Source organism: Salvelinus alpinus, chromosome 16 (assembly GCF_045679555.1).
Source record: "Salvelinus alpinus chromosome 16, SLU_Salpinus.1, whole genome shotgun sequence".
NCBI classification, from domain to species: Eukaryota; Metazoa; Chordata; class Actinopteri; order Salmoniformes; family Salmonidae; genus Salvelinus; species Salvelinus alpinus.
The window spans coordinates 37,596,101-37,622,116 of NC_092101.1; the positions used below are offsets into that span (position 1 = coordinate 37,596,101).

The 26,016-nt window shown below is 42.5% G+C and overlaps 3 protein-coding genes across 6 annotated transcripts in view; 2 read left to right on the forward strand and 1 right to left on the reverse strand.

Moving 5' to 3' along the window:
* Window positions 1-12,409, reverse strand: LOC139541448 (MARVEL domain-containing protein 3). Of its 4 annotated transcripts, none has more exons than XM_071346112.1 (5): window positions 12,271-12,409; window positions 3,346-3,460; window positions 3,091-3,212; window positions 1,338-1,498; window positions 1-1,106 (listed from the first exon to the last, which is right to left on the reverse strand). In XM_071346112.1, the coding sequence occupies exons 2-5, from the start codon at window positions 3,456-3,458 to the stop codon at window positions 597-599; spliced, it is 906 nt and encodes a 301-aa protein (XP_071202213.1). In that variant the 5' UTR covers window positions 3,459-3,460; window positions 12,271-12,409; the 3' UTR covers window positions 1-596. The 4 variants fall into 4 exon arrangements, with proteins under 4 accessions (XP_071202213.1, XP_071202212.1, XP_071202211.1 ...); XM_071346111.1 differs by lacking the exon at window positions 12,271-12,409 and adding an exon at window positions 3,875-4,014; XM_071346110.1 differs by lacking the exon at window positions 12,271-12,409 and adding an exon at window positions 3,778-3,908.
* Window positions 5,107-11,070, forward strand: c16h8orf82 (chromosome 16 C8orf82 homolog). The gene is made up of 4 exons (XM_071346114.1): window positions 5,107-5,277; window positions 5,366-5,414; window positions 9,737-9,898; window positions 10,047-11,070. Exons 1-4 carry the CDS (start codon window positions 5,107-5,109, stop codon window positions 10,391-10,393), a joined length of 729 nt encoding a protein of 242 aa, XP_071202215.1. The 3' UTR covers window positions 10,394-11,070.
* Window positions 12,334-26,016, forward strand: part of naprt (nicotinate phosphoribosyltransferase) — a 26,201-nt gene continuing 12,518 nt past the window's right edge. The window contains exon 1 of the mRNA XM_071346108.1: window positions 12,334-12,631. Coding sequence (XP_071202209.1) covers window positions 12,334-12,631 — 298 coding nt within the window. The remainder of the gene's footprint in view (window positions 12,632-26,016) is intronic.

Genomic DNA, 26,016 nt, shown 5'->3' on the forward strand with positions numbered 1-26,016 from the left:
TGGCAGATAAATGTAAAGGTTTATTTACATGCAACCTCTATATACACACACACAAAAGTTTTATTGATGAATAACAAGACCAGTCTGTGAGATCAGTGGGTCATTCATGTTGCAGTTAAAAAGGAATTAATATCAAATCCATGCTTTACAGAAGTTTACAGAGCAAACGCCTTACCCACTGGGCAAAAACTGGGTGAATCAACATTTTTTTTCCATGTCATTTCAACGTGATGATATTGGAATCAACATCAAACTTGGATTTGGATTTGCAAAAAGTTAGGGCCATTTGTCTTTTTTCCACCCAACTTTAAACCTAAATGGTTCACATTTTTGTTGATTTAACTGTTGACATCTCAAAAGTAAATCAAAACTAGATGTTGAACTGACATCTTTGCCCAGTGGCTAGTTGCAAGTCCCATTACTGCCAAAAATGGACAGAACGTTTTAATGAAAAGGGATAGAGTGAAAAAGCACTTTGGTCCCTTCCGGGGTTCATCTGTGGCGTTTATTGTGACCAGAGCCCTATGGGCCCTGATCAAAAGTAGTGCACTCTATAGAGAATAGGGTGCCATTTTGAGGCTCAACCTGCGTCTCCGTCACAGAGCGGTATCAGACCGTAGTGGTGCCCTATGTGGGTTGGAGCTGGCAGTAGGGGGGCGTCTATCTCTCTCCTCGTGTAGCCTGCGATCCTTCAGGTAGCCCCTGACCCAGCGCACCGTGTAGAACGTGAGCACCGTACCGGCAGTGTAGAGTATCGCAGTGATCAGCCCGAACAAAGCCACGGCCGCGTCTGCCCCTCCCACATCACAGTTCATCCAGGTTAAACCTGAACGTGCGTACAGCCTCTCCCTTCTCTTACACACGTCTGTACTGTTTACCTGGATGACAAAGTGGAGGTACAGCCCCACCGCCACCACGTAGAGTACTGCCCCCAAACCCTGGAACACCAATGCTCCCATCAGCAGCTTCTGGCCCAGCAGGTGAGCGGGCTTGTTCCCGGAGACCACGAACAAGAGGGAGACAACACCGAAGACAAGAGCAAATACCACGCCCCCGTAGATTCCCGGAGCTCTCATCTGGCTGTACTGCATGTCCAGGTCTCTCACCTGCAATCAAGTACGGTGTTAGGGCGGGGTCTTCATAACAGGGAATGTAGACAACTGTCTTGTGGAGACGCTATGATAGAATGTACCGTGTTATGACAAAGGATCTTTGAAATCCATGACTACATCCCAAATGGTACCCTATATAGTGCACTACTTTTGACCATAAACATCAAAAAGTAGTGGACCATATAGGGTACTATTTGGGACACAACACTTGTTTCTGTCTTGTACCTGTTGCAGCTCTTGGCCCTCGAAGGGGATGTTAGTGTTAAGGTTGAAGCTGCCTCCCGCTAGGCCACCCATAGCAGACATGCCTGACATCACCATCTGAGCTGCCACCACACAGATCAGGACCAGGGCATTGGTCAGGACTGAACAGATCAACACGATACCTATAGATTAGATTTTTTATTTAGTCACATGTACAGTACCAGTCAAAAGTTGACACCTACTCATTCAAGGGTTTTTCTTTTCTTTTTACTATTTTCTACATTGTAGAATAATAGTGAAGACAAACTATGAAGTAACACATATGGAATCATGTAACCAAAAAGTGTTAAACAAATCAAAATATGTTTTAGATTTGAGATTAGTAGCCACCCTTTGCCTTGATAGCTTTGCACACGCTTGGCATTCTCTCAACCAGCTTCACCTGGAATGCTTTTCCAACAGTCTTGAAGGAGTTCTTACATATGCTGAACACTTGTTTCCTTCACTCTGCGGTCAAACTCATCCCAAACCATCTCAATTGGGTTGAGGTCAGATGATTGTGGAGTCCAGGTTATCTGATGCAGCATTCCATCACTCTCCTTCTTGGTCAAATAGCCCTTACATAGACTGGAGGTGTCTTTTGGGTCATTGTCCTGTTGAAAAACAATTGATAGTCCCACTAAGCGCAAACCAAATGGGATGGCGTATCGCTGCAGAATGCTGTGGTAGCCATGCTGGTTAAGTGTGCCTTAAATTCTAAATAAAAACTGACAGTGCCACCGGCAAAGAATCATCACACCACCTCTATGCTTCAGTGGGAATGACACATGCAAAGATCATCCATTCACCTACTCTGCGTCTCACAAAGACACGGCGGTTGGAACCAAAAATCTCAAATTTGGACTCAGACCAAAGGACAGATTTCCACCGGTCTAATGTCCATTGCTCGTGTTTCTTGTCCCAAGCAAATCTCTTCTTCTTATTGGTGTCCTTTAGTAGTGGTTTCTTTGCAGCAATTCGACCATGAAGGCCTGATTCACGCAGTCTCCTCTGAACAGTTGATGCTGAGATGACTGTTACTTGAACTCCGAAGCATTTATTTGGACTGCAATTTCTGAGGCTGGTAACTAATGAACGTATCCTCTGCAGCAGAGAACTCTGGGTCTTCCTTTCCCTGTGGTGGTCCTCAGAGCCATAGTGCTTGATGGTTTTTGCGACTGCACTTTTCCAGATTGACGGACCTTCATGTCTTAAAGTAATGGTGGACTGTCAGTTCTCTTTGCTTATTTGAGCTGTTCTTGCCATAATATGGACTTGGTCTTTTACCAATTGGGCTATCTTCATTAAATGTTTGGGAGCATAATTAGTGTGACTTCCTTTATATTTATCACCTTTCTCCCATAATCAGCTGATCACATTTCTCTGCTCAAATCAAAGCAACAGGTGGTGTGTGCGTGTTAAAACAGCAAAGCGAGTAAAGTGCAGTTTTACTAGCCTAGGTGAGAACCGGTCTGACCAGTATTAGGAGAGGGAGAACTATGTCATGGGGTAGTAGTATCGCTGGGCGGGTGGAGGCGTAGTTTAGGTGAAGAGAGGGAAACTAAATCCTGACACTATGACTGACTGTTTGTGTGATGCAGTGTTCAGCTAACCACACAGGCAATTACTTCCCTGTCACAGGTATGACAGTCTGTCTATTGTGACTCACTTTCTCCACCCAATTGTTTCTCTCTCTCTACTCTCTGTCCTAATCTAAGACACTAACATTACATACCTCTCCTAGAGCAGATATTGGTGCATTTGGACCCATTATGATCCTCTCCTGGGGCTTCTTGGTGTCGCACATGTTTAAGAGGGGGTGTGGAGTCCCTGTAATATGGAGGCTGAGAAGAGGACCTGAGGGGGGAGAGAGAGGGTTGAAGTGCTTCTCTCTCCTACAACCAGCTCTTAGGGGTGGCAGACAGGCTACATCATGCAGTCTGTCACCATAGATGCCTAGTGACTGCGTGTGAACATCCTGTGAACACACCTGTCGCTTGATGGTTGTCTAGCATTGTGCTGCTGCTCCCGTCGTGGCCTGTGTTCCCGATGCTCATGGAGACCACCGTTTCTCCCCCTTTGCCCTCTGTGCGGCTGGCTCATAACTGCACGGAAAAACACCCAATGTGTCACCAAATGTCATAAACGCGCCATACAACCCCGACCTTTGAACACAGAGCCACTGTGGCAAACCACAGATTGTGTAAAAAGAAAATGCAGTGAAGTAGAATGGCTGTAGCCTGTGATTCAGATTAGGCATGAAAGTAAAAACATTTCATAAGTCTCAAAAACGTATGATTCTCGGAGACCACAGCCATTTACGCTCTGAACTGTGAACAGTTTCAACTGTAAGTAACCAAACTACCATAAAGGGGGACACAAGTAGGGTAAATGCTATATCAATCGAAAAACAAAAACTTACTGGCAGTTGAGGTGATTCCGTTTGGTGAACTATGAATCCGAAAATGTAAACATTTTTGTGGAGATCTCAGTTCGCTCAGCCAAGAAATATGTCCTACCTTGTTGTTCAGGTGACCGACTCCACCCACAAGAGAAAAAGTAAAGGCTGAAATCTCTCGCTCGAATAAGTCAGGTGGAGGAGAAGAAACTGTATCATGAGAGTTTTAATGTCTATGGAGGAGACAGCAAAGTAGAATGGCGTCTCGTCAGCAGTGTGTTTATGATGGTTGTTGACAATGACAGCCTTGGGGACTCTAGTCGCGTTGAAAACAACTGGGAACTCGGGAAAAAACGAGGTCAAATCATGATCTTCAGGTTGTAAAGTCGAAGCTCCAGTAAGTGGCCCGAGTTGGAATTCCGAGTTTGATGACCGTTCAAATCTATTTTTCCCAGTCGGCGCTCGTTTTTTTCCCGAGTTTCCAGTTGTTTTTAACACGGAATTTGTCTCTGACCAAGCAATGACCAGTACGTCTGAATCGGGCGCTTTGTCCTCTTCGTCCCATCTCTGCGAATGAAGCTTCTGATTGGGTGTCCAGAATGTTGCTTTGACTCCATTAATTCAACCCTTGGAATGTTTTATATGAGAAGATGAGGTCGTTTGTATGCATAGACCTACTGTGCGGTTGAATTTCAATGACAATTGTCAAGATTTGTTTATGGGCACACTACGCCACTGTTGTCACTGAATGCCTGTATAATGTTATATTAAAAGTATGACTCTTATCATTAGATTTATTGGTGGTATGAAGTTGGCCTTTTTTGGTATTCATGTAGTCATGCTGTGTAGGCCAATCTTTATGGAACAGAGCCAGGGAGTTCACTTCGGCCTGTAGGCCAATTATGCACTTGTGGGTCCTGTAATAAATACTTTTTCAATAGCCTATATTTAAATAGTCTATTTTCTCGCAATAAATCCAGCAATTTGCATTTGTAAATTGACATATTTAAAGGCTCGGGAGAAAATGAAGAACAGATACTTTGTTCCTGAAAGTACAGTAGGTATTTTTGTAACAATGTATTAGGTGTATTTCTTAATGTATCCACTTGGTAGCAGTAGCTAGCTTTATGAAAGGGATTTGTCCAACCGCCATAGAAAGCTGCGCTTCCGGTAGTAAGCTACCAAAGCTTCATAACATCACGTTATCAGTTGGATACGGACAGGTCAGCTAATATATTTACACTCACGTTTGAAGTCTGTACATCGGTTGTATGTGCCATGTTTTTAACGCTGCACGGAGGACACTGATCATAGTTGAACAAAAGTCCAATCGTTCTACCGGGTCGTTTCAGTATGTTGTGCGGGGCTGTGGTTGTCAACAGTGGGCAGAGGGTGTTGCGGTACCTCAGTGTAGTGCGGTTTGTAACCCAGTTTGGTACACGTACTAACGTCACCTACATACAAGGCCAGAGCCCCGAACCGCGCATTCGGGAATACTTCTACTACATTGACCACCAAGGACAGGTGAATGTCTTACACAAAAAAATACAACTAAATTGTGAAATTGTTTCGTTGCAGTGATCAGTTAACTAAACTTCTGTTTTTACCACAGCTGTTCCTTGATGACACTAAAGTGAAAAACTTTGTCACGTGTTTCAAAGGTATTTAAAGTACACACACACACACACACACACAGAGAGCAGTCTAGTTACCTCTTTCCAGATATAAAAATGACCCTCTTACAAAGGTAACATTGACATGAAATTAGACAACCTGTCGGTTATCTTATCTCTGCCCCTTGTTATATATGAGATGCTGTGATGACCTTCATTATTCAGTCTTCATATTCTGTAGTAAACATGATTATCCCTGCTACTACACAAGCTGAGCCTCAGTATAGTCTTATGTCATGTGCCAAGCATTACTGTAAGCGTGTGTGTGTGTGTGGTGGGGGTTGCCTGCTTCCCACAACACCCCTGTGTTTGGCGTTCAGCTCCCACCTAGAGAACATATGGAGGTGATGTAGTGTATGCTCAGGGTTAAGGCCAGAACCTGTACTCAATGGCAGAACACTGAGCATGCTAATGGTACACCCTATCCCCTATGTAGTGCACTAATTCTGACCAGGACACAAAATTAGTGCACTACTGTATGTATGGAATAGGGTGCCATTTGGGATGCAATTTTAAATGTGGATAAACTGTTGCATCTGTTGTACAGCTTTCAGGCATACATGCCGCACATACTATATAGACATGCCGCACATACTATATAGACATGCCGCACGTACTATATAGACATGCCGCACGTACTATATAGACATGCCGCACGTACTATATAGACATGCCGCACGTACTATATAGACATGCCGCACGTACTATATAGACATGCCGCACGTACTATATATACGGTTGAAGTCTAAGTTTACATACACCTCAGGCAAATACATTTAAACTCAGTTTTTCACAATTCCTGACATTTAATCCTTGTAAAAATTCCATGTCTTAGGTCAGTTTGGATCACCACTTTATTTTAAGAATGTGAAATGTCAGAATAATAGTAGAGAGAATGATCTATTTCAGCTTTTATTTCTTTCATCACATTCCCAGTGCGTCAGAAGTTTACATACACTCAATTAGTATTTGGTTGCATTGCCTTTATATTGTTTAACTTGGGTCAAATGTTTCGGGTAGCTTTCCACAAGCTTCCCACAATCAGTTGGGTGAATTTTGGCCCATTCCTCCTGACAGAGCTGGTGTAACTGAGTCAGGTTTGTAGGCCTCCTTGCTCGCACACGCTTTTTCAGTTCTGCCCACAAATTTTCTTTAGGATTGAGGTCAGGGCTTTGTGATGGCCACTCCAATACCTTGACTTTGCTGTCCTTAGGCCATGTTGCCACAACTTTGGAAGTATGCTTGGGGTCATTGTCCATTTTGGAAGACCCATTTGCGACCAAGCTTTAACTTCCTGACTGATATCTTGAGATGTTGCTTCAATATATCTACATCATTTTCCTACCTCATGATGCCATCTATTTTGTGAAGTGCACCAGTCCCTCCTGCAGCAAAGCACCCCCACAACATGATGATGCTACCCCCGTGCTTCACGTTTGGGATGGTGTTCTTCAGCTTGCAAGCCTCCCCCTTTTTCCTCCAAACATAGCAATGGTCATTATGGCCAAACAGTTCTATTTTTGTTTTCAGACCAGAGGACATTTCTCCAAAAAGTACGATCTTTGTCCCCATGTGCAGCTGCAAAACGTAGTCTGGCTTTTTTATGGCAATTTTGGCGCAGTGGCTTCTTCCTTGCTGAGTAGCCTTTCAGGTTATGTCGATATAGGACTCGTTTTACTGTGGATATAGGTACTTTTGTACCGGTTTCCTCCAGCGTCTTCACAAGGTCCTTTGCTGCTGTTCTGGGATTGATTTGCACTTTTCGCACCAAAGTACGTTCATCTCTAGGAGACAGAATGCGTCTCCTTCCTGAGTGGTATGACGGCTGCGTGTTCCCATGGTGTTTATACTTGCCTACTATTGTTTGTACAGATGAACATGGTACCTTCAGGCGTTTGGATGAACCAGACAAGGATGAACCAGACTTGTGGAGGTCTACAATTTTTTTTTTTTAGGTCTTGGTTGATTTCTTTTGATTTTCCCATGATGTGAAGCAAAGAGGCACTGAGTTTGAAGGTAGGCCTTGAAAACATCCACAGTTACACCTCCAATTGACTCAAATTATGTCAATTAGCCTATCAGAAGCTTCTAAAGCCATGACATTATTTTCTGGAATTTTCCAAGCTGTTTAAAGGCAGTCAACTTGGTGTATTGTAAACTTCTGACCCACTGGAATTGTGATACAGTGAATTATAAGTGAAATAATCTGTCTAAAAAATTGTTGGAAAAATTACTTGTGTCATGCACAAAGTAGATGTATTAACCGACTTGCCAAAACTATAGTTTGTTGACAAGAAATTTGTGGAGTGGTTGAAAAACGAGTTTTAATGACTCCAACCTAAGTGTATGTAAACTTCCGACTTCAACTGCACATACTATATATACATGCTGCACATATTATATATACATGCTTCACATATTGAGGAACACACTATATGTACATGCTGCACATATTGGGGAACACACTATATATACACTACCGTTCAAAAGTTTGGGGTCACTTAGAAATGTCCTTGTTTTTGAAAGAAAAGCAGCAAAAAAATTGTCCATTAAAATAACATCAAATTGATCAGAAATACAGTGTAGACATTGTTAATGTTTTAAATGACTATTGTAGCTGGAAACAGCTGATTTTAATGGAACATCTTCATAGGCGTACAGAGGCCCATTATGAGCAACCATCACTCCTGTGTTCCAATGGCACGTTGTGTTAGCTAATCCAAGTTTATCATTTTAAAAGGCTAATTGATCATTAGAAAACCCTTTTGCAATTATGTTAGCACAGCTGAAAACTGTTGTTCGATTACAGGCTTAATGGACAAAAAAAATAGTTTTTCTTTCAAAAACAAGGACATTTCTAAGTGACCCCAAACTTTTGAATGGTAGTGTACATGCTGCACATATTGGGGAACACACACACATATATATATATATATGCACACAAAAGTATGTGGACAACCCTTCAAATTAGTTGATTCGGCTATTTCAGCCACACCCGTTGCTGAGAGGTGTATAAATTCGAGCACACATCCATGCAGTCTCCATAGGAAAACATTGGCAGTAGAACGGCCTTACTGAAGAGCTCAGTCACTTTCAACATGGCACCGTCATAGGATGCCACTTTCCCAACAACTCAGTTCGCCAAATGTCTGACCTGCTAGAGCTGCCCCGGTCAACTGTAAGTGCTGTTATTGTGAAGTGGAAACGTCAAGGAGCAACAACAGCTCAGCCGCGAAATGGTAGGCCACACAAGCTCACAGAACGCACCCGCAGAGTGCTGAAGTGTGTAGAGCGTAAAAATCGTCTGTCCTCGGTTACAACACTCACTACCGAGTTCCAAACTGCCTCTAGAAGCAACATCAGCAGAACTGTTAGTCGGGAGCATCATGAAATGGGTTTCTATGGCCGAGCAGCCACACAAGCCTGAGATCACCATGGCCAATGCCAAGCGTCGGCTGGAGGGGTGTACAGCCCGCCGCCATTGGACTCTGGAGCAGTGGAAATGCGTTCTCTCGAGTGATGAATCACTCTTCAATATCTGGCAGTCCGAAGGACAAATCTGGATTTGGCGGATGCCAGGAGAACGCTACCTGCCCAAATGCATAGTGCCAACTGTAAAGTTTGGTGGAGGAGGAAAATGGTCTGGGGCTGTTTTTCATGGTTCGGGCTAGACCCTAGTGGAGAAAATCTTAACGCTACAGCATACAATTACGTTCTAGACGATTCTGTGCTTCCAACTTTGTGGCAACGGTTTGGGGAAGGCCCTTTCCTGTTTCAGCATGACAATGCCCCTGTACACAAAGCAAGGTCCATACAGAAATGGTTTGTTGAGATCATTGTGGAAGAACTTGACTGGCCTGCACAGAGCCCTGACCTCAACTCCATCAAACACCTTTGGGATGATTTGGAACGCTGACTGCGAGCCAGGTCTAATCGCACCACATCAGTGCCCGACCTCACTAATGCTTTTGTGGCTGAATGGAAGCAAGTTCCTGCAGCAATGTTCCGACATCTAGTGGAAAGCCTTCCCAGAAGAGTGGATGCTGTTATTGCAGCAAAGGGGGGACCAACTCCATATTAATGCCCATGATTTTGGAATGAGATGTTCGACGAGCAGGTGTCCACATACGTTTGGTCATGTAGTGTATTTTGAGAGCAGGAGCAGTGTTATCTAGGCTAAGTGTAGTTAGTGTAACTTGATTTATAGTAAGAATGAACTCTTATTGTGTTTTATGCAGTGGTTGTGTTTCTATTTTCCCCCCTCTCGCTCTCTCCCCCCTCTCTCTTTCTCTTTCTCTCTCTGTTTTCAGATAAGCACTTCCTGGTGTTCTTCTTCACCCGTCTCCGTAGGAACGAGAGTGGGCGGTACCAGGACGACTTCCCCTTCCTGTCCCTGTGTGGCCGCGAGAGAAACTTCCTGCGCTGTGACGACCGTCCGCTGGTGTTCACCCACTTGATGCCCGCCGCTGGGGGTATAGTCAATCAACCAATCAATCACATTTATTTATAAAGCCATTTTACATCATCAGTTGTCACGAAGTGCTTTTGCATTAACCCTGTATAAACCCCAAAGAGCAAGCAGAAGCTAGGACAAACTATCTGTCTGTTCTACCGGTACAGGGACAGAGACCGCTGGGGGTACGTTGACAGATGTGGGGACAGGAGGAGCCCCAGAGCTACTGTCGTTCTGTTGGGGCGGTGACAAGCTGGCCGTCAAGTTCCGTCCAAAGTCTCTCTACATGCATCCTGGGACTGGGCGTGTCTACCACCCCTGCTCTGAGCGCCTGGGGGGCGTCGGCCTGGTGCGCTCTGCCCTCGCCATAGAGCTCAGCCCCTTCTTCCTGTACCCACTTCAACAACGCCAATCAGAACAGCCCACACACTTCTTGTGGGCGGGACAACAGCACACACTGACTAATGAACTGGCAGGATGTTTCCCCCCTGAAGAGGAGGGAGGGATGGGCTGATCAGAATAACACTGCTGTATTCAGAAGATGAATACCCGAAAGTTGCCAATTGAAAGGCAATATATAGAGTGGACATGATGGTTATGTTCCAAATGGAACCCTATTCCCTATATAGTGTACTACTTTTGACCAGAGTAGATAGGGCACTGTTCAAAAGTAGTGAACTTTGTAGGGTATAGGGTGCCATTTGGGATGTAGACGACGAGTGGTTATGTATATTTGCTACATTACTACCTGTGATATTCAGAACAGTGCACATCATTAATCAAAACGGTAATGATATTTTGGCCCAAATGGGTCAGGAGCATGCAAATTCTAACAGTCAGAAAATGCTAATAATCAGTTCCTCCTATTGGACAAATTCAAGTTGTACCCATTAATTTAGAAACATTTTGCCTCTGTTTGCACTGTCTAGTGAATGTAATCTCGGCAGAAGTAACATCTTGCATAATTGTGTCAGATGCTCGATCGAGTTCTTGGAGGCGACTTATTAGAAAATATACTAGCGAAGTCTCCACTCTTCTAAACGGAAACTCTCAGCCAGTGTTGGGCAAGTCTATGGGCCAAATGTCCCCTCGCATTCAGAAATTGTAAAGATGTGAAATTGTGAGTTGTCCAAATGATCATTGAAGAAAAATCAGAAAAAAATTAAAGTCTGTCGACAAATGCTACAACTATTTATGTTACGTGTATCTGTATGTTACGTGTATCTGTCCATGAGAATGAAACCGGTGAGTTTTGGGTTACAAGGACCTCCTGAAAGAAATACTATGCAGTGTTGTGAAATATGCCTTTGCAGTGGCCACAGAAATTCAACCAATGACACTAAGGTTGTCTCAAATGGCAACCTATTCCCTATGTAGGGAGTATTGTGCCATTTGGGATGCAGCCTCAGCTGTTTATCTACTAATAGCTGATGTGCCAGTAGGTTCTGTAGATAGTGGACCAACAATTTATAAACTACTACTTTTGCTATAAGGGTACCCATGGGGCCTCTGCTACGAGAATAAAAACCTCTAGAGGTTTTTGACTGGATAAGGATGAAACATATTTTTATGATGATTAAAATGCATCGGCACACACTGAATGCCTTTATAAATGTTTTATTATGGTGTAATGCTTTGCAAGGAGGACACTATCTCTGGGTGGGGGGGTCTATATACCACTGTGTAAATCACAGTACAATTACAGTAGTTAAATGGAAAAAAACTGACTCACTTGCATCCATTAGTTCCTCAGTTTTGTTCCCATCTGTTTAGAGCCATGATTTCTCAATGTCCTTCTTCCCTATGGTTCCTCAAGTATGCAGTTTATGGTCATTGGGGGATATCATAGCCCACTCATACTAAAGCTGTTGCATAAATCCATATGGGTTTTACAGCAGATGGTTTCATAATATATAATGTTGGTTTATTTTCTAACTTTCATTGTATCATTTACCCTTGTCTCTGGTCTACAAATTACACTAAAATATCCCTATCTATTGGCTTAATGTGTGGGATGAATTGGTGACCAATGGGGCAACGTTTACGATGTGAGCTTGTTGACACAGGGCCAGGAGACAGGTTATGAAGTTTACTGGCAGTTATTAGGTTGATGTCAACGCAATTGACACATCATGTGCCCATTTCATGTCACCCTATGTTCCAACGATCAATGTTTCAAAAAATATTGTAACTGTCTCACATCCCAAAAGTCACTATTGGCTATACCCCTTAATAGTGCACTATAGGTAATAGGATGCGTTTTTGGACGCAATCCTATGTATATCATGCGTAGGCAGGCCTACTCTAGAGAACTGTAAAACGCCCCTCCCTATTCTATGTGGGAGATAGCCTATTTTAGTCCGGGGTTCGCTTCTCCCCTCGCATACCAACCTTTCTTATTATACCTCCGTGATACAACAGAGGTAGAGGCAAAGAGGGTGGTTAGAAAACTTCATGTCCCAGAGATCGCGGCGGCAACAAAACATGAATCTAGGCAAGGGGAACATGGCAGCGCCGTCAAGCCAGTCATGTACAGCTCTGGAGCGGTCAATCCGGGAGCGGGTCCCGACGCTTCTCACGGACCTCTACCAGTTCACCATGGCATATGCCTACTGGCGTTCGGGCAGGCACAACGAGCCCGCCGTTTTCGAACTGTTCTTCCGCGACAACCCGTTCGGCGGCGGCTTCTCGCTCTTCTCCGGAATGCACGACTGCCTCCTGTTTCTGCGGAGCTTTCGATTCACTGACGAAGGTGAGGTAATGACGTTAAGTTCTCTGTAGAGCAAATGTCAGTGAATAGCACTTTAAGGCAAAGCAAATTAACCACAATATAATTGATAGATGTATTTTTATATAGCCAATGGTTTCCTTTCAATAATATTTATTCGATATTTTTGTCACCTTGATTGCGCAATGAGGAATATAACCAATACCAAGACCCCTGGCGGGAGTGTAAATGGATAACACTTTATGTCCTCGGTGAACTTTGTAACCACTCCACTGAACTTCAACTGACACCGGTGAACTTTTCCTCGTGAGTCTCCTAGTTTGTCAGTAATGCTGGCACCCTATTCCCTATTTAGTGTTCATGGACCAGTCAAAAGTAGTGCACTATATAGGGAATTGGGTGCCATTTGTCCCGGGATATACCCAACCATGTTAAGAGGTCAGAGGTCTACCAGAGTTTAAAGTTACCTACAGAGACGCACAGATCACTACCAGGTAATAGCCAGTGGCAAACGGTCAGAGCCCCACCTGTTTAGCTTTTTGTGTGCCTGTTTTGAACGTTATTATGGCATTAATAAGTGTCACACATCAGTTTGCAAACAATATGAATAAAAATGTATTAAGTTAATAAAGCCGGATACAAACATGATCTCTTTTTTTACTTCTTGAGTAAGGCAGCTCCAAAATGCAGGTGTTTCAGCCTAGCTTGGTGCTTTCTGTGGTGGAGGGTCAGCCAGCGGAAAATACAGAGCGTAGGAGTTGGTAATCTTCTCTAGTTGCACTGTGATTGACTCAGTGTTATGTCACTCATGGGGACACTACGTCACTGCAAAATCTACAGGGAGAGCTTGAAAGTTCAAACCACCTTGGGTGCTGCCATGGATTTACATTAGAAGTTCCCATCCAAGGCTTCCGGTATGGCGCAGAGCTGATCAGTCGCATCTTTTTAGCTCCGCTACAAATTTGAAATAAATCTTGAAATAAGTTCACCCTTAAGCTTAATGTACCAGGAAAAGCAGTAATAGTTTATTAGCTTCCGAACCCACAATGCAGACAAAGAAAAGTCACACCATAAAGCCAGATTTAACGAGTGAAAGTTTAGAGTCTGAGGATGAAGGCGCCGTGCTAGCTTCATGTGCTAGTGGTGGAAGCAGGACTGAGGCGATAAACACGTGCAGTGCCGTTAGCTCCGAAGATATCCTCAAGGCCATCAAAGATATGAATGCAGAATTCTTTATCAAATTCGAAAATGTACTGTCTGCAGTGGACAACGTTAAAACTTCTTCTGGCTGCAAGCCCGACGTCGGTACACTTGACGTCGGTACACTTATGACAACAGCCAGCTCAAGTGCAGGGCGCGAAATTCAAAATATATTTTTTAGAAATATTTAACTTTCACACATTAACAAGTCCAATACAGCATTTGAAAGATAAACATCTTGTGAATCCAGCCAACATGTTCGATTTTTAAAATGTTTTACAGCGAAAACACCACGTATATTTATGTTAGCTCACCACCAAATACAAAAAAGGACAGACATTTTTCACAGCACAGGTAGCATGCACAAAACCAACATAACTAACCAAGATCTAACCAAGAAACAACTTCATCAGATGACAGTCCTATAACATGTTACACAATAAATCTATGTTTTGTTCGAAAAATGTGCATATTTGAGGTATAAATCAGTTTTACATTGCTGCTACCATCACAGCTACCGTCAGAAATAGCACCGAAGCAGCCAGAGTAATTACAGACACCAACGTCAAATACATAAATACTCATCATAAAACATTTCTGAAAAATACATGGTGTACAGCAAATGAAAGACAGGCATCTTGTGATTCCAGCCAATATTTCCGATTTATTAAGTGTTTTACAGCGAAAACACAATATAGCATTATATTAGCTTACCACAATAGCCAGAAACACAAGCCATTTCCCAGCAGCAAAAGTTAGCGATCGTAACAAACCAGCAAAAGATATATACTTTTTGACTAACCTTGATAAGCTTCATCAGATGACAGTCCTATAACATCAGGTTATACATACACTTATGTTTTGTTCGAAAATGTGCATATTTAGAGCTGAAATCAGTGGTTATACATTGTGCTAACGTAGCATCTTTTTCCCACAACGTCCGGATATTTATCTGACACTCACATATTCTGACCAAATAACTATTTATAAACATGACTAAAAAATACATGTTGTATAGGAAATGATAGATACACTAGTTCTTAATGCAATCGCAGTGTTAGAATTCTAAAAATAACTTCATTACGACATAAGGCTTACGTTATGGCGAGAGAGTGCCCAAAACCTGGGCGCAAAACTAATAGTACACAGTTCGACAGATATATGAAATAGCATCATAAAATGGGTCCTACTTTTGATGAGCTTCCATCAGAATGTTGTACAAGGGGTCCTTTGTCCAGAACAATCGTTGTTTGGATTTAGAACGTCCTCTTCTCCAGTCAATTAGCACAGAAAGCTAGCAAAGTGGCGCGAAGCTCTCCTTCCTGAACATACGCAGACAAAGCAACACGCCTAACGTCCCGAAAAAATGTCAATAATCTAATAAAACTATATTGAAAAAACATACTTTACGATGATATTGTCACATGTATCAAATAAAATCAAAGCCGGAGATAGTAGTCGCCTATAACGACAGCTTTCCAGAAGGCAATTCCAGGTCCATCCTCGCGCTTTCCAGAAAACAGGAAATGGGTGACACGTCATTCCAAGAGGATTTATTCCACCTCAGACCAAGATAAACACTCCATTTCTTCTCTCACTGCCTCTTGACATCTAGTGGAAGGTGTATGACGTGCATGTATACTAATACGTATCATGCCCATTTATAGGCAGGCCCTAGAACAGCGCATCGTTTTCAGACTTTTACTCACAGATATAATTCAAACGGTTTTAGAAACTAGAGAGTGTTTTCTATCCAATAGTAATAATAATATGCATATTGTACGAGCAAGAATTGAGTACGAAGCCGTTTGAAATGGGCACCTTTTATCAGAGCTACTCAATACTGCCCCTGCAGCCCAAACAGGTTAAAAAGAAAGTCAAAGAATGTGCTGGGCAAATCTCTGACTGAGGTACGCATCTGGCTTAGGAAGACCATCAAAACCCCTGAAATTTCCATCCCCACTATAACATTTTCCAACAAGATAGAACTGCCAAAGGAGACGGAGTTGCAATCTACTGCAGAGATAGCCTGCAGAGTTCTGTCTTACTATCCAGGTCTGTGCCCAAACAATTTGAGCTTCTACTTTTAAAAATCCACCTTTCCAGAAACAAGTCTCTCACCGTTGCCGCTTGCTATCGACCACCTTCTGCCCCCAGCTGTGCCCTGGACACCATATGTGAATTGATTGCCCCCCATCTATCTTCAGAGCTCGTGCTGTTAGGTGACCTAAACTGGGACATGCTTAACACCCCGGCCATCCTACAATCTAAGCTTGATCCTCTCAATCCCACAAAAATTATCAATGAACCTACCAGGTACAACCCCCAAATCCGTAAACACGGGCAACCTCATAGATATCATCCTAACCAACCTGCCCTCCAAATACACCTCTCCTGTCTTCAACCAGGATCTCAGCGATCACTGCCTCATTGCCTGCGTCCGTAATGGGTCTGCGGCCTGTCAAACGCTCCCTAAAACACTTCAGCGAGCATGCCTTTCTAATCAAAAGGGTATCCTGGAAGGATATTGACCTCATTCCCTCATTAGAGGATGCCTGGTTATTCTTTAAAAGTGCATTCCTCAGCATCTTAAATAAGCATGCCCCATTCAAAAAATGTAGAACCAGGAACAGGTATAGCCCTTGGTTCACTCCAGACCTGACTGCCCTTGACCAGCACAAAAACATCCTGTGTCGTACTGCATTAGCATCGAATAGCCCCCGCGATATGCAACTTCTCAGGGAAGTTAGGAACCAATATACACAGGCAGTTAGGAAAGCAAAGGCTAGCTTTTTCAAACAGAAATTTGCATCCTGTAGCACAAACTCCAAAAAGTTCTGTGACACTGTAAAGTCCATGGAGAATAAGAGCACCTCCTCCCAGCTGCCTTCTGCACTGAGGCTAGGAAACACTGTCACCACTGATAAATCCACGATAATTGAGAATTTCAATAAGCATTTCTCTATGGCTGGCCATGCCTTCCACCTGGCTACCCCTACCCCGGTCAACAGCCCTGCACCCCCTACAGCAACTTGCCCAAGCCTCCCCCATTTCTCCTTCACCCAAATCCAGATAGCTGATGTTCTGAAAGAGCTGCAAAATCTGGACCCCTACAAATCAGCCGGGCTAGACAATTTGGACCCTCTCTTCTAAAATTATCCGTCAAAATTGTTGCAACCCCTTTTACTAGCCTGTTCAACCTCTCTTTCGTATCGTCTGAGATCCCCAAAGATTGGAAAGCGGCTGCGGTCATCCCCCTCTTCAAAGAGGGAGACACTCTAGACCCAAACTGCTACAGACCTATATCTATCCTACCCTGCCTTTCTAAGGTCTTCGAAAGCCAAGTTAAGAAACAGATCACCGACCATTTTGAATCACATCGTACCTTCTCCGCTTTGCAATCTTGTTTCCGAGCTGGTCATGGGTCCACCTCAGCCATGCTCAAGGTCCTAAACGATTTCATAACCGCCATCGATAAGAGACAATACTGTGCAGCTGTATTCATCGACCTGGCCAAGGCTTTCGACTCTGTCAATCACCACATTCTTATCGGCAGACTCAACAGCCTTGGTTTCTCAAATGACTGCCTCGCCTGGTTCACCAACTACTTCTCAGACAGAGTTCAGTGTGTCAAATCGGAGGGCCTGTTGTCCGGACCTCTGGCAGTCTCTATGGGGGTGCCACAGGGTTCAATCCTCGCGCCGACTCTTTTCTCTGTATACATCAATAATGTCGCTCTTTCTGCTGGTGATTCTCTGATCCACCTCTACGCAGACGACACCATTCTGTATACTTCTGGCCCTTCTTTGGACACTGTGTTAACTAACCTCCAGACGATCTTCAATGCCATACAACTCCTTCCGTGGCCTCCAACTGCTCGTAAATGCAAGTAAAACTAAATACATGCTCTTCAAACGATCGCTGCCCTCACCTTCCCACCCATCCAGCATCACTACTCTGGACGGTTCTGACTTAGAATATGTGGACAATTACAAATACCTAGGTGTCTGGTTAGACTGTAAACTCTCCTTCCAGACTCACATTAAGCATCTCCAATCCAAAATTAAATCTAGAATCGGCTTCCTATTTTGCAACAAAGCATCCTTCACTCATGCTGCCAAACATACCCTCGTAAAACTGACTATCCTACCGATCCTTGACTTCAGCGATGTCATTTACAGAATAGCCCCCAACACTCTATTCAGCAAATTGGATGCAGTCTATCACAGTGCCATCCATTTTGTCACCAAAGCCCCATATACTACCCACCACTGCGACCTGTATGCTCTCGTTGGCTGGCCCTCGCTTCATATTCGTCGCCAAACCCACTGGCTCCAGGTCATCTATAAGTATTTGCTAGGTAAAGCCCCGCCTTATTTCAGCTCACTGGTCACCATAGCAGCACTCACCCGTAGCACGCGCTCCAGCAGGTATATTTCACTGGTCACCCCCAAAGCAAATTCCCACTTTGGCCGCCTTTCCTTCCAGTTCTTTGCTGCCAATGACTGGAACGAACAGCAAAAATCACTGAAGCTGGAGACTCATATCTCCCTCACTAGCTTTAAGCACCAGCTGTCAGAGCAGCTCACAGATCACTGCACCTGTACATAGCCCATCTGTAAATAGCCCATCCAACTACCTCATCCCCATACTGTTATTTATTTTGCTCCTTTGCACCCCAGTATCTGTACTTGCACACTCATCTTCTGCACATCTATCACTCCAGTGTTTAATTGCTATATTGGAATTATTTTGCCACTATGGCCTATTTATTGCCTTACCTCCGTTATCCTACGTCATTTGCACACACTATATATATACTTTTTCTATTGTATTATTGACTGTATGTTTGTTTATTCCATGTGTAACTCTGTGTTGTTGTTTGTGTTGCGCTGCTTTGCTTTATCTTGGCCAGGTCGCAGTTGTAAATGAGAACTTGTTCTCAACTAGCCTACCTGGTTAAATAAAGGTGAAATAAATAAATAAAAATAAATACATCTCTGGAACCGAAGACAACATTATAGCCCTGCAGGAAACGACCACTGCACTTGAGGAAAAGGTTGAATCGCTTACCTCTAAACTAGTTGATTTGGAGGGCCGTAGCAGGAGATCGAACTTGAGACTAGTACATCTCTCCAAAGACGCTGAGGGGAGCGATGCTTGCTCATTCCTAGAACGGTGGTTTCCCGAGGCTCTGGAGATGGAGCCACTCCGCTCTCCTTTGATCATTGAGAGAGCTCACGATCCAACCCCAACGCACCTTGAGGGCTCTGATAATGAAGTTCTTCAACTATAAAGATAAGATGCGGATGGTGAATGCAGCCAGGGCGAAAGGGAGAGTACTCTTCAAGAATCGGCAAGTTATGTTCTTCCCAGATCTCTCCATGGAAGTCCACAAGCAGCAGAAACGCTTCGACAGTGTCAAGCAGCAGCGGCTACGGGCTAAGGCTATCCGGTTTGCAATCATCTTTCCAGCGTGACTGACGGTCTCCCACTGCATTCGTTCCTACATTTTTGAAACACCAGCCGAGGCGGAGCAGTTTCTTGAGAAGCTAGGCAGAGGTGTGGAAGCGGAGCAGTTTCTTGAGAAGCTAGGCAGAGGTGTGGAAGCGGAGCAGTTTCTTGAGAAGCTAGGCAGAGGTGTGGAAGCGGAGCAGTTTCTTGAGAAGCTAGGCAGAGGTGTGGAAGCGGAGCAACGCTGAAGAGGCAATAGCGACGTAAAGTTCAACTTTGACCAATTTCTTTTTTACATTTTTCCGAACTGTTGTTTTCGGTTTTGTCTAAACAGGTATTTAAAGTTTGAGCCAGTTCACCGTGTTATAATTTATAGTAGCACTGTCTATTTAACTATAATAACATGGCCAGTTTACAAGTAAGCCTTATTATAATTTTATGTACCATGAAACTTTGCTTTTATGCATCGGAACATCCTGGTGCAGGTTTGTTTTATTTAGGCCTATAGGAGGCTAGATCACGGTGGTCTAATATTCTTGCTCACTCCTGGTATTTTGTTTGATTCTTTGTTAAATGGGGAACACAATATAATGTAATGACAAGTAGAAGGTGTACAGAGGGGGAAAAACGCAGAGGCAGAGGCGGCTCCTCACGTATGTGTGGATCTGTTGAGTACCTTATACGGAGTGTCACTGAGAGGGGGAGGGGGATGTCTGTTAGAGACTGGGGTAAGAGGGTTAATCACACGTTCGTGGTTGATTGTTATGCATGTGTTTTTGTACAATGGCATGCTTTAAAGCGTCCTTTGTGTTTTTGTTTATGGTGGTAACAGAGGTCTGTTGGTATATTAGGCTGATCCAATGTGCTCTTATGGGGCAATGTTTTAGTTCAAGTGTCCCGGTAAATTCGATGTCTCGTAGTGTTAAGGTTAAATTTACATCCTGGAACTGTAGGGGATTAAATAAAATCGCCAAAATAAAACAGGTAATAAGTAGATTAAAACAACTTCAGGCGACAATCATATTTTTGCAAGAATCACATCTATTATCTGGCGACATTCCTAAGATACGCAAGAGGTGGCCTGGGCAGGTCATTGCAGCCTCATTTAGTTACTATGCAAGGGGAGTTATTATTCTTATCCATAAATCCATTCCATATCAGATATTGCAAACAATTTGTGATCCCGCCGGGAAGATATATTATTCTACAGGGTACCTTGCTGTCCGAGCAGTTGAATTTAATTAATGTGTATGGTCCCAACAAAGATGACTCTAAATTCTTTAACGATTTGTTTTTAAACCTTTCCACACTTCCAGGTAATTATAGTGTTGCAGGAGACTTTAATTGCACTTTAGATCCTGTTAAAGATCGCACCTCGGGTTCAAACTACTCCCACACCTAATCTAAGAAAACCATACAGCATTTTATGAAGGATTTAAACTTAATAGAGATTTGGAGAGAAATGAACCAGATGATGTGGAATACTCCTGTTACTCTAGCACTTACCAGACCTATTCCCGAATACACTTTTTTTTCTATCTCAGCAGCATTACGCTCTAAAATGTAAGATTGATTTTATTATAGCATTGTCATCTCTGGCCATGCTCCAGCATCTCTTATATATTCCGATTCTAATTTAGTAGGTGACCCACCTAAATGGCGCTTCCAACCTAAATGGCTGCAAGATACAATAAGTTTTACAGAATACATTGAACAGCAAATTCACCTATACTTTTCAATTAATACAACACAGACTTCAGCTTGTAATAGATGGGAAGCCTTTAAAGCTTCATAAGGGGTCAAATGATACAAGTCAAAAAATACTAGTCAAAAAATGAAATTACTTGAAACCAAAATTAAAACTCTGGAAAGAGAAATTTTCCTCACTAATTCCACAGGTGCACACAAGGAGTTGCTCGGGGCTCAATATAACAGAATTTCTGTGGGTAGAGCTGCAGCAAGCTTATTGAGACTAAACCATTCATATTATGACCAGGAAGAAAAGCTGGGAAGCTGTTGGCCTGGCAAATCAAACAGCAGCAAGCAGAGAGAGCAATCAATTCAATTCAGGATGCAGGGGGAGCTGTGACGGTAGACCCTCGGGAGATAAACAGTACCTTTAACTTCTTTGGGGTAGGGGGCAGTATTTTCACATCCGGATGAAAAGAGTGCCCAGAGTAAACTGCCTGCTACTCAGGCCCAGATCCTAGGATATGCATAGTATTAGTATATTGGGATAGAAAACACTCTGAAGTTTCTAAAACTGTTTGAATGATGTCTGTGAGTATAACAGAACTCATAGGGCAGGCAAAAATCTGAGAAAAAATCCAACCAGGAAGTGGGAAATCTGAGGTTTTATAGGTTTTGAACTCTTTGCTTATCCAAGATACAGTGGAAATGGGGTCATGTTGCACTTCCTAAGGCTTCCACTAGATGGCAACAGTCTATAGAGCCTTGTTTGATGCTTTTACTGTGAAGTGAGTCAGAGGTCTAGCAGAATGCTTTGATCTCGTGACGCTTGTTCACGTGAGAGCGAGCTCTGTTCCATTTGCTTTTCTGAAGACAAAGGAATTCTCCGGTTGGAACATTATTGAAGATGTATGTTGAAAACATCCTAAAGATTGATTCTATACATCGTTTGACATGTTTCTACGGACTGTAACGGAACTTTTTGGACTTTTCGTCCGTACTTTCCGCTGGACTTGCACGCGCGTCGTGTGTTTAGATTGTGTACTGAACGCGCGAACAACAAGGAGGAATTTGGACATAAATGATGGACATTATTGAACTAAACAAACATTTATTGTGGAACTGGGATTTCTGGGAGTGCATTCTGATAAAGATCATCAAAGGTAAGTGAATATTTATAATGCTATTTCTGACTTATGTTGACTCAAACATGGCGGATATCTCTTTGGGTTGATTTGTTGTCTTAGCGCCGTACTCAGATTATTGCATGATTTGCTTCTTCCGTAAAGTTTTTTTAAAACCTGACACAGCGGTTGCATTAAGGAGAAGTGGATCTAAAATTCAATGTGTAACACTTGTATTTTCATCAACATTTATGATGACTATTTCTGTAAATTGATGTGGCTCTCTGCAAAATCACTGGATATTTTGGAACTACTGAACATAACGCGCCAATGTAAACTGAGATTTTTGGATATAAATATGAACTTTACCGAACAAAACATACATGTATTGTGTAACATGAAGTCCTATGAGTGTCATCTGATGAAGATCATCAAAGGTTAGTGATTAATTTTATCTATATTTCTGGTTTTTGTGACTCCTCTCTTTGGCTGGAAAAATGGCTGTGTTTTTCTGTGAATAGGCACTCAACTAACAATCGTTTGGTTTGCTCGTTTGGTCCCAGCCCAATATTTCAGGTATCAGAATAGATCAGATGGAACTTCGAATTGCCCTTTAAGCAGACGATGTAATTTTGTTTCTTACAGACTTGTGCAATTCCATACCTGCACTTCTGGACCTAATCAAAGAGTTTGGGGTGTTCTCAGGATACAAAATAAATAATGCAAAATCCTCAATTATGATGCTAAAGGAGGAGGAAAGATGTTGACTGACACCTTTAACTTCTATTTTTTATGCAACGGAATGCTTTACATATCTCAGCATTTGTATTGTGCCAGAGATTGACCACATAGTCTCAACTAACTATGACCCTGTCGTAGATTCAATAACTCAATCGATAGATAGATGGTCATCTTTACCTATATCTTTAATTGGCCAGATTAACATTCGGAAAATTAATGTTCTCCCAAAACTGTTGTATCTATTTCAGAACATTCCCTTGCCGCCACCACCATCCGTCTTTACAAGGCTTAAAAAGTTGTTCACTATATTTATCTGGAATAACAGACGTCCCAGAGTTCGCTTGTCCTTATTGTACCTACCGTATGACAGAGGGGGGCTCCATTTGCCTAATATCCAGTGGTACTACTGGGCAGCTCAGCTTCGCACTGCTATGTACTATTTTACCTCAGTCTCTCTTTGTGGATGGAGATTGAAATGTCTTCAGTTGTACTCAATTTAATCCTTAACCTCTACATTTACTCAGCTGATATCAAGACACAAAAACATTAAAATAATAATCCCTTTGTTTTTAATACGTTTGGTATGAGGAGCGGAAGTTCCTTGGTGAAACGCATTCTTTGTCATGTTTTAGTCCTATCTGGGGAAACCACAGTTTCACTCCTGGGAGAGCTGATCTGTGTTTCCAACTATGGGCCAGCAAGGGTTTAAGGAAAGTTCAAGACCTGTATAAAGAAGGTATTTTTATGTCATTTGAAGAACTCATAGCAAAATCTGACATTCCTAGAAAACAACATTTAAAATAAAATATTTACAGCTAAGGAGCTTCCTCACGGCTGCCCAAAACCTAACAGAACCCCTTCTGTCCACTTTAGAAAATACGATCTCAACCCGTTGTAATGGTAAGGGTAGAATTTCAGCTCTATACAATATGCTAGAGTCTGGCTCAACTGCATCCTCTGCGCACAAACTGAACTCTTGGAAGGAAGATATTTTGGAGGACATAGTCTTGGACAAATGGAGTAGTATATGTACTAATGCTCAGACACAGACTGTGAATACTCGGCTTAAACTATTGCAATACAAGTGGTTGATGTGAGCATATGTAACCCCTGCTAAGTTAAATACGTTTAATAGTATAGTTCCAGATATATGCTACAAGTGCAATCACTCTGAAGGGACTTTATTTCATTGTCTGTTGGACTGTGAGAAAATTAAAGATTTTTGGAACGAGGTATCGCATATGATATCCCAAATAGTATCAGTAAAATTGCCTCTCCATCCCTAAGTGTTTATCCTGGGGTTGTACCCAATCAATCTTCATCTAAGGAACCAAGTACAAACACTTATACATATGTGCTTGTTGCAAGCAAAACGCTTGATAGCTCTTGCCTGGAAAAGTGTGAAAAGGCCTTGTATTGCCCAATGGCTTAGGGAAACGTTGTATTGCCTAACAATTGAAAAGATCACATACACGGTTAAGGGTAAACAAGACACTTTTGAAAAGGTTTGGGGACCATTTTGGGACTTTGTTGAGCAGAGTGATGTGGGTGAAATATTGGCTGGGTAGTGTACTATGCTTTGTGTGCATGTGGGGTGGTGGTGAGAGATATCCGATTGGCTTGTGGCGCTGTGTTTCATCTGAACTTTGTCCCAATTTATGTTCTATCCTATTGGATCAGACCACTGAAAAAATGAAATTTTGATTGTTTTATGCCTCTGTAACACTTTTGTTTTGTCTTAGATGTTTCATCATTCATTTATTTACATTTTTTGTTGCTGTTAACTTTTGATGTGGTTTTTTTTTCATTTTTTTTTTCATGTAATATTTCTGCTTATATGTCTTGTTAAAGAAGAACAATCAATAAACATATTGTTTAAAAAAAGAAAATAGAAGTGCCCATCCAAGAAGGCTCAAGGTCATTGGCCACAAATAAAATGATGTCAAATCGCTTTACATCTACCGTAGCTTTGATTGGACTGATCATGTCAACATCATACTTTCAAAATCTTAGCTAGCAAGCAGTCATCGTCATGTATCACATCGACAATCTACTGGCAAATCCTTTTCAATCCTTATTATATGAAGAGAAATTATAGATAAAACGTAACAGTGCACATCGGCCAACAAATTGGAAATCTCAAATTCAACAATAAGTGGTTTGGAAGAAATCAGTAGCTAACTGCAAGCGTTGCAAAGCAATCACTATTTTGCTTCCCCTGCTATTCGGTGGAGAGGGGGTGTGGTCCTAGTCTGGGTTTAAGGGTCTCTTTTCCAACCTTAAAAGGATAAACATACACATGAATACCATGGACCAGAAAAGGTTGAGTACATTGGCCATTCTGTCAGTCTAGCATGACTTCTGTCTCTTTCAAAACAACTGGAAACTCTGAACTGGGAAATCTCAGACTTCAGTGAGTTCAAGACAACTGGGAACCTAGAAAAAACGAGCTCCGACTGGGAAAATATATTTTAAATGGTCATCCAACTCGAAATTCCAAGTCGGGAACTCTGGCCTCTTTCTAGAGGTCCGACCTGAAGATCACTGACGTCATGATCCAACCTCGTCCGCAGTTGTCTTGAAAGCACCATAAATCCAGGGATTGCTAGACTTGGATGACAAAGTTTCATGACAACATTTTTCCACAAGAAGGACCGCCGAGCCACCTTCTTGTTCAAGTGAGCACAGCACAACTGTGAGTCCAAAAATGTATTGTATGCCACTGCATAAATTATATAATATGCCAGGGAGATATGTACACTGTAGTAATACTAAGTGCATGTTGTGTAGTAAGCTGTCAGTAGCACATATGCCTCACCCTTCCCCCTCATAACTTAAACTACTGTTCTGACTTGATGATGCACATGTAGACTATAGCCTGTTTTAGAGAAATCCATTGTCTGATTGTATGCCCCCTTTATTTATCCTCAGTGTACAGGGAGACTACTTTAAGAACGGCCCATGTTCTAAATGATGTCGCTGTACATTTCAAAAGTGCTGAATAAATAGTTATATTGACTACATCCGTCTTAACTCGCTCATTAATGTCTTAATCAAAATTATGGATTGCCTCTTAGCCACTCATTGTTCCCTTATGCCATAGTTTGTAAATCTCAATTGTCAGTAGAAACCACATTTGTTTAAGCTAGTCAGCCATATCAGCTTTGTTTTTTAAAAAAGGCAGTAAATGAGGCTGAATGA